Here is a 15,179-nt window from a genome sequence, read left to right on the forward strand (position 1 = left end):
AAGAAATTGTATATGAAGGTTGTCTCAGAGTTTGTGATCAATCCACGAATTTGATAATTAGTCCAGTAATTGAAAAAAAAAATGAAAATGGAAAAGTCACTCAAAAGTCATATGATTTAATGTTTCTTCGTGGGGAACAAGTTTCGTTTATTGCGCCAAACCTCAATTCTCAATTACATAGATTCAGTGAACCAATTGTATAATTTGTTTAAAAAGTATTATATATAATTTAAATTAGTTGTTTTTTGCAAATTTTACTAGTGGATTCATTATTATAATTTTGAAAAAAATTCATGATTTAGATTTTATTGATAGTTTTTAGCTCTAAAATTTAATCTGCTTTTATCTTTCCTTCTGCGTTTGGCTCTGGAGGCTTTATTTCAGGCTTTTCTTTCTGTTCTTCTTCTTCTTCACCATCCTTATCTTCTTTTTCTTTCTTTTCCTTTTCTTCGTCCTCTTTCTTCTTCGCTTCTTTTTGTCGTTGTCTGTTGTATTCTTTGATTGTGAATCGTTTTGTGAAATATTGATATCCCCATTGTAGTAAACCAATAAACGCAACCAATATAATTGGCTTCCAATTGTTCAGAATGTTTGATTTCGATTCACTTTCGGAAATTTGTTTTCTGATAAATGTTGAAAATGTTCTTTCGCCATCTGTATATGTAACATGCATGGATTCATATGATGCAATTCGAACATGAACAAGACCATGTTCTTCGAGATCTATGTCACTTGAGACAAAAGGAGGTGCTTTTAATGTAAAATTGAAATAATAAACACTTTCATAGAATGTGATATTTCCTGATAAATCTTTGTCGCTAAGATTAATCAATGCTGTGTCATTGCCAAAAGATGCTTGTAAATGATTGGGATTTTCTTTTTCTGAAATGATAAAATCAATTGGAAAATTTGAATTATCAGAAGAATAAGTAATTTCACCACTCCAATTTCCTACTAAAATCTGAGATATTGTACGCCTAGAAGAAATTATTTGTAAGAATAATGAAAAAAACAAAGGAAACATCGATTGTCACTTTTACGCACAAGTTTCTTTGGCCAATTTCAAGCAAAAAGAAAAGAGTTGAACATTTCCCAATAAAATAAGTTGATATTCGCTTTTCGTGTTTAGTTTTTATTGAGCTTCTTAAAAATTTAATTTTTGACAAAATGAGAAATAAATTGATATGCCAATTTTTTTTTGAAAAACTCTATTTTTTTTAAAGTGCCTTAAGGACCAAAATGACATAGGATTTGTTCATTACTTATTTTACGGAAAAACGAATCAAGTACAAAAGAAACAAAAATATGTCAATTTTTTAACTATGCAGTGAATACTCTTTAAAATTTTCAACAAATGGAAGATAATGATCAAACAACATTAATTGATTCAAAACTTGGTGACAACACGCAAGCGACCTTAATTCTTTATCTAACTTTCAAACTACTTCCAATTTTTTTTCATAGTATTTTAATTTCATATTTACCATTTTTCATATTTTCATTACTATCAATTTTATTAGTACTTCTTGATATATTTCTATGTAGACGATATTTTAGTTATAAACTTGTTGGCCTTACATGGAGTCTTAAATCACCAACTGAAGCGCAAAATTCAAATTTTGTCACTTTTTCATTTGAAGGAGATCCATTCGTACCACTTTCGATTAATTCGAATTTATTTTGGGCTACATTAATTTTTGAATCCATATTTTGGGTTGGATCAAGTATATATAATTTGTTTAATGTAAAACAATTTATTTTATCTTTGTGCATTCTTTTGATCCAAATTTTTAATTTAATTTTATATTTCAAATGTTTTCAACAAGCTAAAAAAGAAACAGAAGACACATTGCGAACAGTAATGCTTAACTCTGTGCACCAGCAGTTCCTTAATGTGGGCGAAACAGAAGATGAATCAGATGAAGAAGAAGAGGAAGAAGAAGAAAAAGAAGAAAAAAATGAAAATTAAAAACGATTTATATTGATTTTTAATAAAATATAAAATAGATAGATGTTTTAAATAATTTTTAAACAAAAAAATGTTTGTACACATAAATTATTTATTACAATTAAAAACATATAATATTGATATCAATTGAAATTTCAATAAATCCATTTGTTACTATATTTACAAATATTACATCAAATAATTTTAAGAAATATTATATAATATTTTGAAATTATAACTATTAATGAATCGGATTCATTAATAATTTCATCTGTAATTTTTGTTTTAAATATAACAAAATTTCATAATTACTTGATTGAATACATTTAGTTCCTAATTCTTCTAGATTATTAATTTTGCACATTTTATTTTCATAAACTCAGTTGTTGTTCCCAAATTAAATTTTTGGTGATTCAGCAAATTGAATCATTCGATGATTGTATCCAACCATACAAAAAGTGGAATTTCATATCTTTACACAGAAAGACAAAAAAAATGAACTTGGCGCATAAAGTCGCCAAAAGAAATTTTTCAATAAAAAAGGAGAGGTCTCGTGAATCTGTGAGAATCCCGCGAAAATTTATTTTTAAATCTGTTGAGGCTCCACTTGATTTGCAATTTGTAGATTATCTTGAAGCATATCCTCCAAATGGTAAGAAATCCAACGAAATAATTAAACAAATGAAAAACTATCAGGAAAGTTTTCGAATTCTTCATAATGATTTTGATAAAGATATGAAAGCTGAAAATATTAGTTTACATACAATCTCAAAAATTGTAATATCAGAATATCTTGAAAACAAAGTTATTTTTGCATTAAATAAATACAAAAAAATATCACTAAAATATCATCGATCTTTACATGATTATTATGCTAATGCTTCGACAAAACTTTCACAGTTTGAAAATTTCCTGAGCCAATCCATTCAAAACAATTCTCCTTATATGATAAAATATGACAAATTTCTTGAATCATTAAAATCACGCGAAGAAACCAACAAGCATGTTCAACTTAAATTCAAGATGAAATCACTTGAGAATTATTGTCAACTTCATAAAGATGATTATCGTATTCCTATGATTCATACAGAAGAACTTATTCAATCTTTACAATCAGTTAGTGAACTTGTAGATATTAAAAAACGTTATGTTCCAATGTCTTCTTTTGATGATTGTTTATATTGTTATTGTATTCGGAATAATCTCATTCTCAAATTTCAACAAATTGTTTCTAAAATGCCACAATATCCAACAATCATCTCACACAACATATTTAATGAGCCTAAAGTTTCGCGTGCTAGTTCAGTTGGTACTTTACTTTGGGCTCAAGCTCAGACTACTCGAGGGAAGTCATCGATTTCGAACAGAACATTGCCACCAAAACCAAACAAAGACATAGAAAATTTTGACTTTGAAAATTTTGACACTTTTATCTTAACGTTCTTCAGCATTTTAAGTGATCATTTTGCTGAAAACCAAAGTTTATTTTTAATTTTAAGATGTGCATCCATAAGAATTCTTTTTGATTTATATTATACCGAAAATGAAAACATATTTTCTGTTAATGAAAATCAAGAAGATTTCATTAAAAAATGTACAGATATAATTGAGCTAACTCCCAAAGATTTAAAAGTTACAGAAGAAATTATAGGAACAGATAATTATTTGAAAACATTTGATGAAATTTTTCAAGAAATTAAATCATTTGAAATTGCATCACAACAAATTTTTATGCTGCAATTCTATATAAATCCTATTGATATGGGAAATGCAATGTTTGTTGCAATAGAAAACGTGGAAAACGGAATAAGAAAAATTCATAATGATATCAATTTCTTGGAAATATCATTTGATGATATTTTCACTTTGTTGATTCCGGTGTTCGCTAAGTCACCAATAACTTGTACAGATTCGTTGGATAGAGTGCTGAAAATATTTTCGCAGTTGAAACTTTCGATTTCTTTGGATTACGGAATTATTTCAGTTGCGTCTGTCATAGATCAAATCAAAAAAATGAATGAAGCATTGTAATTGTTATTTTAAAAACTTTCGTACGATTTTGTTTTTAATAATTTTCATGTAAAGTAATTCTTTGCTACAAAAAGTATTTATCACTTAAAATTTGTAATCAAAAATAAAATAATTTCTGGATTTAAAGCAATAAAGTAAATGTTGTATTTACCTTTTTGTTTTATATTTTTCATTTTCTATAAAAATTATTAATATGGTCTAAATCATTTGGCTTAAATTAAAAAAAATTTCCCAATTTGTTTAAAAAAAGTACAATGAATTTGACATTTGTATCTTCAACAAATGAATATTTCCTTTTTTAAGTAAAATAATTTAGCAAGAAGATAATTAATATAATAATTTATTCATATAAAATAGTCGCGTTTAAATATTTCAGAAAACAAAGTACCTTTTAAACAACAGTGCTATTTGTTCCATATCTCTCTCAGCGCTTGATCATGCACAAATAACAGTTCCGCCAATTTCGACATCTGTTCTCTCAAAGTCGCTATTTCATCTCTCAGCTGCTCATACGAATCTGTGTCTTGTGCTCTGCGTTCAATGGTGTTAATTTGGTTCTCCAACTTTTTGACTTTTTCTGCTGAATCAGATATATTTGCATCATTAAAAGGTATGAAATATGGCTTATCCCAGCTCACAATGATGTCACTACTAAACAAATACTTTTGGAGGCGTTGTTCCGAGCCTCCAATAAGAATTGGAAGCAGTTCGTCTTCTTTGAAGTCATTTCCATCAAAGTCGAAGCAATCAGCATCATCAAAAAACTCGAGCGATGGGCAAAGATGCTTTACAAACTCAAGAATTTGATTCGATTGCTCTTGTTTTAAAAGGCCAATATTTAAAAATCGTAATTTTGGAAATAGGGAAATGAAACGGAGTTCAATTAAATCTCGAATTTTATTGCCGCTTACATTAAGCTGCTCAAGATCAACTGGTACCTTTTCTTCATTTTCAAGAAAATCTAAAGATGAAAGTTGATTATTGGATAAATCTAATTCTAAAAGATGTGGTGGAAATGCACAGCTTATTGACTGAATTTCATTAGATGAAGCATTTAGCATTTCTAAGTTTGGCAATTTTTCTATGAATTCGATCGAAGTAATATGATTATTACTGATATCTAAAAATTTGAGATGCAAAATTTCGCCTAGATTTGAGAGATCTGTGAGCTCATTTTTTGCAAGATTTAAATGTTGAAGACTTGTAAAATCTTCGAGATTTGGAAAAAATTGAATGAAGTTTTGTGATGCATCAATACTTATAACAGTATCTGGTTGTTTAACTTTTGGAAATGATTTTGCTTTTGTCTTTGATATATCAATTGTGTCGCTTATGCTTCCTCTTCTGTTTGTTTGCATTGAAACGACCGTTTAGAAACAAATGGAAAAAGATGAAGAAACAAAAGCAAATAGCTTCAATAATATTGATCATAAATACGAAACAGAGATAGCAAACATGAAAAAACAAATTGAGGAATCATCTTTTATAATTGAAGAATTAAAGGATAAAATCAATGAGATTCTTATCGAAAAGGAAGACTTAACAATTGAACTAGAAAATATCAAAGTGGAAAATGAAGAACTGAAACAAGAAAATAAAAAATCAATAGAAAATAATCTCCAAAGTGAAATGGAATATATTTGGAAAGAGCAATTTGAAAAACTTGAAAACGAATATGGCACTCTAAAAAAGCAAAACTCACTCACGCTAGATCAAAACAAGAAGTTACTCGATGAAATTTCCAATCTTAAAGAAGTTAATCAAAATTTAGAAATCCAAAACAAACAAATTTCTGAATCACAGTTAAAAATTGAAAGCGAAAATAAGTCACTTATTCATCGTACTGAAGAACTTGAAAACGAACTTAATGAAATATGGAAAAAATGTATTACAATCGAAGAATCAAAAGACATAAAACAGAATAACAAATTTCTTTCAGAAGAAAACACAAATCTTAAAAAAACTCTTTCGGAATATGCTCAAAAACTATTACAAATTGATGAAATCAAAGAAGATAATAAGCAAAAAGAAAAATTAATATCGAAGCTCAACTTAAAGATATCAGAAATGGAACAACTTATGAAAAATCAAGAAACGACAACAGAAGAATCCATAAAACTTCATGATGATAATGTAACACTTACCAAGCAAATCATGACTGCGCATGAAAAGTTAAAAGATTTGTTACAGCAAAACCAAATTTTAATACAACAAATCGAAGATTTCCATGAAAGATCCGAAAAGATAACTGAAATTGAACTACGAAACTTAGAGATAACAAATGAAAATCAAATTTTAAAAACAGAACTAAAGAAGAAAATTGAAGTATTTGAAGAAGCAACAAGAAAAACAATGCAAAAATATAAAGAAGCTTGTCAAGGAAATGACGAACTTACAAAGTTTATAAATAAACAAAATGAAATAATTGAAGCGAATGAAATACAATTACAAACGAAAGATGAAAAAATAAAAGTTTTGATGCAAATGTGTTCTTTATTAGAAAAGAAACTAAATGAAAATGAAACGGAAAATGCCGAATTAAAAGAAAGGATTAAAATTTTGGAAGAAATGAATTCTGTTGATTTTATTGATGATGATTCAACAGAATTACAAAATCATATTCACGAATGCGAAAAAATAATTGAAACATTACAAAACCAAATCGCCAAAAATGCACATGAAATGGCTGATGTAGTTTCATATAAATCACGTATCGCAGCTTTGGAAGCAAGATTAAAAGAACTTGAAAAATTGAATAATAGTGATGACGAAGTAATTGAAATATCAATCGATAATACCGAAAACGAAAATAGAATCGAAGAAAAAGAAATAATCGTAATTGAGAACGATACGGAAATTTCTGATGGATTCGAGGAAATTGAATGAAAAAAAATCGTCTTTACTGAAAAAATGTCAAAAGAATTACAACAGCTTAAAGCGAGCAAATAAAATTATCATCTGTTGAAATGATCTTAACGACATCGAGTTCCGATAATAGTGTTAAGATATGAAACATGTTTCATCGGCAGTATTACGTTTAATGTTGAAGGAATTGATATTAATGATAAAGAAATTTATTTAATATTTATTATTATGATTTTATATATCAAAATAATATTTTTAAATAAGGCGTTGAATTAAGTCCAAAAAGGATGTGCTCTTAAACTCCATAATATGGAACAAAAATGTCTGCAAGGGGTGACAAAGCCTCTTAAAGACCCGCTAAATTTTTTTGATTGTTGACCTAAATAAAAAACATACCATTGTCTAAATTAACTCATGAAAATTTTATCATTATGTGAAGAATAATTAAAAGATTCATGCGGTACTAACTTTTTTGGAAATTTTATCATCTGCTGATCTTTTTGAAGGATTTTTTTAACGATATGATGTGAGATGTAGAAGTTCTGTGCTATTTTTTGCAGAAGATTATGGGAACTTTTGGAGGTAGTTCGAAATAAAGAATCAAGGTCCAATGTGGGTCTTCCTGTAAGTTCCTCGCCCATACATGAAAAATTAAATTTTTGAACCTATGAAGCCAATTTTTGATCAAAAATCCTAGGATTTTGAATATACTTTATTGCTATTGATATATGTGGTATACATATATACCAAATTATCATATATTTGTTTACTGCCTTGTCCTAAGAGAGAACAATATTTGATGATGGTTCTTTGTTCCCACTTTCGGAAGGGATAACTAAAAAGTGACATTCTAACTTTTTTTGACTATTAACATATTCAAAGTTAAATGTCTCATGAAAAGCAAATATACCCAAATATCATAATAAACAAAATCTTATACATCCGAATCTTTCAATATATATATACATATTTAAACAGTATTCAAATAATTTTACATTACAACAGATTGAAAATTGAAATAAATTTTTGTAAACTTGTTAAAATTGACAAGGAGATTAATGTCGAAATAGTTTCTAAAATCTTTTTTATGTTTTAATTTATTTTCCAACAAACTTTATAGTTCTTTTTGAAGACAATTTCCTTGTCTTCTTCGCAATGAAGTAAACCATCTGTTTTTGCATTGTAAATGAAATTTCTTTCAGTAAAATATTTTGAAATTATCTTCCAATGATGACCAATAGCTTTAGGTGGCGCTGTTAAAGCGAATTCGCTTGTATCATTAATGTTAATCTCAAATGAGATAAAAATAATTTTATCTTTTCCAATGAAAATAAATAATGTTTTTGTTGTAAAAAGAAATGTCACTCAGCAGGATCGATTGTAAGGAGCCTTCGGATAAGACCTCTTAGTATCTGATAATGCACTAACATCTATTGGTAAAAAATAAGGTTGTGGCTTTTCATTTTAAGCTTTACTTCGAAAAGGTGACGCGTGAGCTACGATTAAAATAATGATTTCATTAATTACAATATGATGCATAGGTACCACATTACACAATTGTATGCTTGTTTATAGCTTTAAACCAATAGCATTTGTTCATTTGATACGTTCAAGTGTAATATGATATTTTGACTGATTTTTCCGGCAATTTTGGTTGAAAACCACATGTTTTTTCACTTCTTAAAACAACATCATTTGTTTATAATGGCATTCATAACATTCATCTTATAAATTAATTTACATGGACTTTCCGTGTTCTTTTGCCTGAACATCGACCCCAGAATTTCGGCCGGTACGTTGGTCGAACAGAAATTTTGTGAAGAAACCGTTGTTCACAAAAGTTGTTATTTTTTCAGAAAAAAATCGTAAAAAAATTTTTTAATGGCCATTCCCACGTTCGTTTTTAGGAGAACAAAAAGAATTTTCGACTTGCTAAAACAATTTCCACAATATTTAGATCAAATTTAATTCGTAAATGATGAGATCACATTAAAATCTCAAAAGAATTGGCAAAATTAGATCATCAAAAACATTATTCTAAAAAACGTTATATTGAATTTTTTGAATGGAAAATATTCAAAAAAATAAAAAATTGGAATTAAAAACATAACCGTTTTGTTTGAGCACACAGATAAAATGACCCAAACAAATTGGAACGACTCCCCGGGGAATGATGAACCTCAAATGAATCACTCAATGTCAGCGTTACTTCCATCTACATTAAGAGATATGTGCGAAGATGGAGAAACAAATCAATTTCCAAAAAAAAAATTCACACTTGTAAATCCAAATGTTTATTTTTCAAGGCAAGTAAGTTCCCTTCCAGTTTCAGCTCGAAATATGGACTTTCCTTCAAATGATGATGATGATCTAAATCAACATGCTGATTTTCAATTCCAAGGTGAAATTGAAACAGATGGCAACTATGCAAAATCATGTTACTATACGGTTAAATTTAACATGTATAGATCTTCTTGCTTTTATACAAACCAAGATTTAAAAATTCAAATTGGTGATTATGTTTTAACTGAGGCTGATCGTGGATATGATATTGGAGTAGTAGTAGGAATAGTTACGAAGCCTTCCCCACGTGATCAAAGATCAGCAAAAATGATATTAAGAATTGCTCAACAATATGAAATTGATCAACTCCAACAAAAAGCAGAAAGAGAGTTAAGAGCACTTGAGTTGTGCCAAGCAAAAGTCATAGAATATGCTTTGCCGATGAAAATAATTGGTGCAGAATTCCAATTTTATGGAAAAAAGCTTACCTTTTATTATACCTCGTCACATTACATCGACTTCAGAACTCTTGTTCGCACTCTTTTCAAGGTATTTGGCACTCGAATTTGGATGTGCTGTGTATCAGAAAAACCATGAAATATTTAATACTAAAATAGAAGAACATACATTAGAAATAAATCGCATTTCTCTCTAATTTTATTTTTAATTTTTTTATCAAACAAAATCAGGAAACATCGATGAACGTTTAAAGCCGCATCAAAAAAAGTGACTTCACTCTTACCATTGAATTTTAGGTTCACTTTTTTGATTCATTTTGGATGTCGAGTCTAATTTCTCTGCAAATCAAAGGACTTCGTTCATATCATCCTGATCCAGAAGATCCTTCTACACAAACAATAACTTTTGATGGGCCTGTTACGTTGATTAGTGGCGAAAATGGAACTGGAAAAACAACAATCATTGAATCATTAAAATATGCAACAGTTGGTGTTTGTTCAAAGGAGATAGTTGCAGATCCACATTTATGGAATCAAGATCGAATTAATGGTGAAGTTTCATTAGAATTCGAATCACCAACAGGAAAAACAGTCAAAGTACAACGTGGAGCATCATTAGTAAAGACAGCACTTAAGAAAACAGGGGCAACATTTGGTAATCAAGCATGTCATATTACAATTGATAATCATGATGGAACAACGCCCATTAAAAAGACTGCAAATTCAACAGAATCCAACATTGAAATCCCACAGCTTCTTGGAGTTTCACCAGCTATCTTAGAAAATGTAATTTTTTGTGATCAACAAAACTCATGTTGGCCATTAGAAGATTCTGCCAAACGACTTAAAGAACGATTTGATGAAATATTTGGAGCAGAGAAGTATGAGAAAGCAAAGAAAGCACTTAAAGAAGTTGAGAAGCAACTTAAAGAAGAAAAGAATACATATGAAAAAGAGTCAAGTATCCAAACTAAGAACCAAGAAAGTTATTTACGGATACAGTCTAAGATTGAGAACAATCGCAAACGAATTATTAAACTTGATGAAGAACAATCTGATCTTCAAGTTCGACATGATGATTATCAAGACAAGATCAATGAATATGATCAACATAGTGAAACCATCAATAACTTAAAAGGGAAAATTAATGCTAATGAAGAGAAGTCCAAAATCTATTTAAAGAAAATGAATGAAGAAAAGTCACAAATCATTGGCGACTTACATACGACAGATGAATGTTATGTTCTTAAAGAAGAACTTGAGACGAAACAAAAAGAATTAAAAAGAAAATTAGAAACAATTAAATATACTAATGTCGAACAAAACAGAAAACTTGAAAAATTAATGAAAGAATCAGAAAACCTTCGGAATGAACTTGACATTAAAAAGAATTTAATGGGCGGCGCACAAGCGCAACATGATTTCTATATGAAAACATTAGCCGAATTTGAAAAAGAATATCAATCGAAAGATTACGAAGAAGTTTTATTAAAGAAAAGAGAAGAATATCAAATGAAGAAGAAAGAATTCGATTCATTTGAAGATAAAACTAAAAAAAGTGCAAAGAAATTATCAAAAGAAATCCAACGAATTGATGGAAAATATTTTGAGGTAAGTAGTAAAATTAAAAGTTATGAACAACAAATCAATGATAAATTAAAAGATTTAAATCAACAAAAATATGATGAAAATGAAATTAATGAAATCCAAAACAAAATTAATATTGAAGAAGAAGATTATAAAACATTTATAAGTAATACAAAATCAGAAGAACAAATTCAAAATGAAATTAAACAAAATGAAGAACAACAACAACAAATTAAAGTTGAAACTAATAAATATATCGAATTACAAAAGAAATGTACATTACAATCGACAATTCAACAAAAGTATTCACTTTTACAATCAACGATTTATACATTAAAAGAAAAAATCGAAACGCAATTAGAAAACATTAAGAAAGTTTTAGGTAATGTTACAGTCGATAATATTGAAGAAACATTTAATAAAGTTTATAATGGAACAAAAACGGAATATGAAAATCTTAAATTAGAAAGTGATAAAATATCAAATGAAATTATGCAAAACAAAATACAACTTGAAAATTATCAAAACAAATTAATTAAAGGTGATAAACAAATTAAAGAAACGGAATCGAAATTACAATTATTTATTCAAGATGATCAATTTGAAGATGTCTATAAACAAAAGAAACAAGAATTAACAGAAGCGCAAAATAAACTTACTCGATTTCAAAACAGTGAAGAAATTTATAAGAATTTCGAAAAAGAAGCGAATGAACTTCATTGGTGTCCATTATGTGAACGAAAATTTAATGATGAAAATTCATTAATCGAATTCATTAAGAATAAAATTTCATTACATATCCAAAACTTACCAACGAAATTAGAGAAATGTGAAAAGAAGATAAAACGAACAGAGAAAGAACTTAAAACACTTGAACTATTAAAACCAGAATATGAACAATATAAGAAGAACATTGAACAAAGAGAATCATTACAACAACATATCAATGAATTAAAATTAAGTTTAGAGAATTTAGAAGATAAAAAGCAAAAAATTTTAGAGAAGTTAAATATCGTTAATGATTCATTTGAATTATTACGTACATTAAATCCGGAGATTAAATCATATTTAAATAATAATAATGAATTAAATAATAACTTAATTGAAGAATCAAATTTATCATCACAATTCGATTCTTCTTTACCATCATATTTAGAAATCACTGATAAAGTTAATGAAATGGAATCAATTAAAAGTGATTTATATATGAAACATAAACAATTAACAGATGAATATACATTATATGTACAACGAACTTCAAAGAATAAATCGGAAATCCAAAACTTGAAACATATGTTACAAAAGAACTTAGATAAACAAAAGAATTATAATGAAATAAATGAAAAAATTAATTATATTAAAAACGAAAAAGAAAAATTAGAAAAAGAATTCGAACAAATACAAACAGAACGTGAAAGTATTCATTTAAGTCATTCACAATTAGAAGAAGAAAATAGTCAAAAGATCGAAGCCGAATCAAATATCTTACGAAGTTATGAACTTATATTAAATGAATGTGAAAACCAATGTAATATTTTACGTAAATCACAAGAAGAATTATCGACAATTAATTCTGGTGAATTACCACAACAAATTAATGAACTACAGATACAAATTGATCAAAATAAAACAGAAATTCAAACATTACAAAACAATATTAATATCAATAATCAAGAAGAACATGAAATTAATAATGAAATCTTTGGTAATATTAATACACAATTAACGTCAATAATTCATCAAATTAATTATCTAAATGAAAAGAAAGAATTCGATATAATCCAAAATGAAATTCAAGTCTATAACAATGAATTAAATCAAATCTTAAGAGGTAATTCATTTAATGACATAACAAAAATAAAAGAAGAATATAAAGTAATGCATGACAAATTAATCGAAATCCAAACTTCTTTACGTAATGAGAAGTCCGAATTAAAGAAGAATCAAGAAGAACTAAAACTATTCAATGACGCAAATGAAAAATTAACAGCTGCAAACATTAAACTTCAGGCAACTATAATGTCAATATCAGACGTAACGAAATATTCCAAAGTTTTAGATGAAACGTTATTAGAATTCCATTCACAAAAAATGGACGAAATTAACGAGACAATTCAATCGTTATGGGACCACATTTATTTCGGTAAAGATATCGACGGTATAGAAATCAAAGCGGAGCCCGCTGCAACTGGAAGAGCTTCTTATAATTATAGAGTCGTAATGCACAAAGACGGAATAACGTTGGATATGTGCAATCGTTGTTCGGCCGGTCAAAAAGTTTTGGCGTCGATCATCGTACGTTTAGCATTGGCGGAAACTTTTTCAATCAATTGCGGAGTTATAGCATTGGATGAGCCAACAACAAATTTGGACCAGCCAAATATGCAAAACTTGGCATTGGAATTGATAAAATTGGTGGAGTCAAGACAGAAAAATGCAGGAAAGCCTTTCCAAATTATTATCATAACACATTGTAACCAATTCGTGGAACAACTGATGCAGTCAGGATTCTTTAACCACTTTTACCAAATCACGAGAAGGTCTGATGGAGAACATACATATAGTCAGATCTCAAGAGTCAACGATAATGTGTTGAAGTGAAATGTTGGGGCCCCCTAAAATAACGATTGTGTAAAATATTCAATTTAAATTTTGTATGATTCTCTTAAAATTTTAACGTCATTGTCAGCGCACGTAAAATTTTGAAATTGAGAGTTTCATTCAAAAAGTACTTTTCAACTTCACAACGAAACGGTTAACATAAAAAGTGCTATTTAAATATTTAAACGGACATTTAAAGTTATGTTCGGTTTCACTGAGTTTGTTTTTTGTTTCTATCGTTTTTATTTCTCTTGCTTTTCTTGGGCTTAAGAGCCAAAATTTTGTGGGATTAGTGACTTTAAATAATTTCCAACCCATAGGTTTGGGATGTGAAATATTCATTAAAAATTATTTTCCCATAAATTTTTTTACATGTAACTAATTTTAATTCAAGAGATCATATAGTATAAATATGATACCTAGTTTTGATTATATGATGATCTTAAAAAAGTTACCTCTGTATGACAAAGGAAGCAACTGAAGTTTGTTTTAGCTAATTTTATTTATAAATGGGAATTGTAAGATATCAAAAATAATAAAAATGCCACTTTTTCGTATGATGGTTTTATGTAAATATCTCAATTTTCCACTTTTTTTTGAAAGTATAAACGTTTTTTCTTGCGACCCTGTATAAGCTCTGTATCGTCTTCAAAACGTTTCCTGACTATAGCAAATATTTTTATGATTTTATTGGATATTATATGAATAAATTAAATAATTAAAACGCCACTAATATGGGCATCAGAAAATAGTTAAAATGATATAGTTAAAATTTTATTTAAACAAAAAAGAATTAATATTAACATTAAAGATATTTAAATAAATAACATAATGACTTAATTTATCATTTTGTGATCGAAAATAATAATATTATTAAAATATTAAAATAATATTTGGAGATTATTTAAATCATAGTATACAGCACTAATTTGGGCATCTACATGAAGAAATAGTTAAAATATTACTTAAACAAAAAAATATTGATATTAATACTATAAATATATATATTGATTAATTAATATATCTATAAAATTTTTTGAATTTCGACATAATATTTAAAATTTCTTTAAATCTATTAAAACAGCACTCATAAAAGCAATTGAAAATGAAAAAATAAATGTTATTAAATTAATTTCAAAAGATGACCTTGATATAAATATAAATGATATTAAAATAATTTATATGAATTTCATATCAAATAATTAAAATCATAAAATATAATTTGGAATTTATTAGAATAAAAAAAAAAACAGCTTTCACACATGCATTTAAAAAAGGAAATATCTATATCATAATAAATATATTAGAAAAATATAAATAAATAATTTATATGAATTATTTTTCTAAAATTCAAAACATTTTGCATTTTTATACATAAATACACAAGAATTTTGTTATCAAAATGA

The 15,179-nt window shown here is 27.6% G+C and overlaps 5 protein-coding genes across 5 annotated transcripts; 3 read left to right on the forward strand and 2 right to left on the reverse strand.

The window, feature by feature from the left end:
* Positions 1-331: 331 nt before the first annotated feature.
* On the reverse strand, positions 332-1,024 carry GO595_007245 (uncharacterized protein; the record flags this gene model as incomplete). The annotated part of the gene is made up of 1 exon (XM_067920688.1): positions 332-1,024. The coding sequence occupies one exon, from the start codon at positions 1,022-1,024 to the stop codon at positions 332-334; it is 693 nt and encodes a 230-aa protein (XP_067772764.1).
* A 3,359-nt stretch (positions 1,025-4,383) lies between these two features.
* GO595_007246 (Leucine Rich Repeat family protein) lies at positions 4,384-5,040 on the reverse strand (the record flags this gene model as incomplete). The annotated part of the gene is made up of 1 exon (XM_067920689.1): positions 4,384-5,040. One exon carries the CDS (start codon positions 5,038-5,040, stop codon positions 4,384-4,386), a length of 657 nt encoding a protein of 218 aa, XP_067772765.1.
* Positions 5,041-5,359: 319 nt separating this feature from the next.
* Positions 5,360-6,865, forward strand: GO595_007247 (uncharacterized protein; the record flags this gene model as incomplete). The annotated part of the gene is made up of 1 exon (XM_067920690.1): positions 5,360-6,865. The coding sequence occupies one exon, from the start codon at positions 5,360-5,362 to the stop codon at positions 6,863-6,865; it is 1,506 nt and encodes a 501-aa protein (XP_067772766.1).
* Positions 6,866-8,980: 2,115 nt separating this feature from the next.
* GO595_007248 (PSP1 C-terminal conserved region family protein) lies at positions 8,981-9,724 on the forward strand (the record flags this gene model as incomplete). The annotated part of the gene is made up of 1 exon (XM_067920691.1): positions 8,981-9,724. One exon carries the CDS (start codon positions 8,981-8,983, stop codon positions 9,722-9,724), a length of 744 nt encoding a protein of 247 aa, XP_067772767.1.
* A 182-nt stretch (positions 9,725-9,906) lies between these two features.
* Positions 9,907-13,773, forward strand: GO595_007249 (DNA repair protein rad50; the record flags this gene model as incomplete). Its single annotated transcript, XM_067920692.1, has 1 exon — positions 9,907-13,773. The coding sequence occupies one exon, from the start codon at positions 9,907-9,909 to the stop codon at positions 13,771-13,773; it is 3,867 nt and encodes a 1,288-aa protein (XP_067772768.1).
* Positions 13,774-15,179: the final 1,406 nt, after the last annotated feature.

The sequence above is a fragment of the Histomonas meleagridis genome (genome assembly GCF_020186115.1).
Source record: "Histomonas meleagridis strain 2922-C6/04-10x chromosome Unknown contig_51, whole genome shotgun sequence".
Taxonomy (NCBI): domain Eukaryota; phylum Parabasalia; order Tritrichomonadida; family Dientamoebidae; genus Histomonas; species Histomonas meleagridis.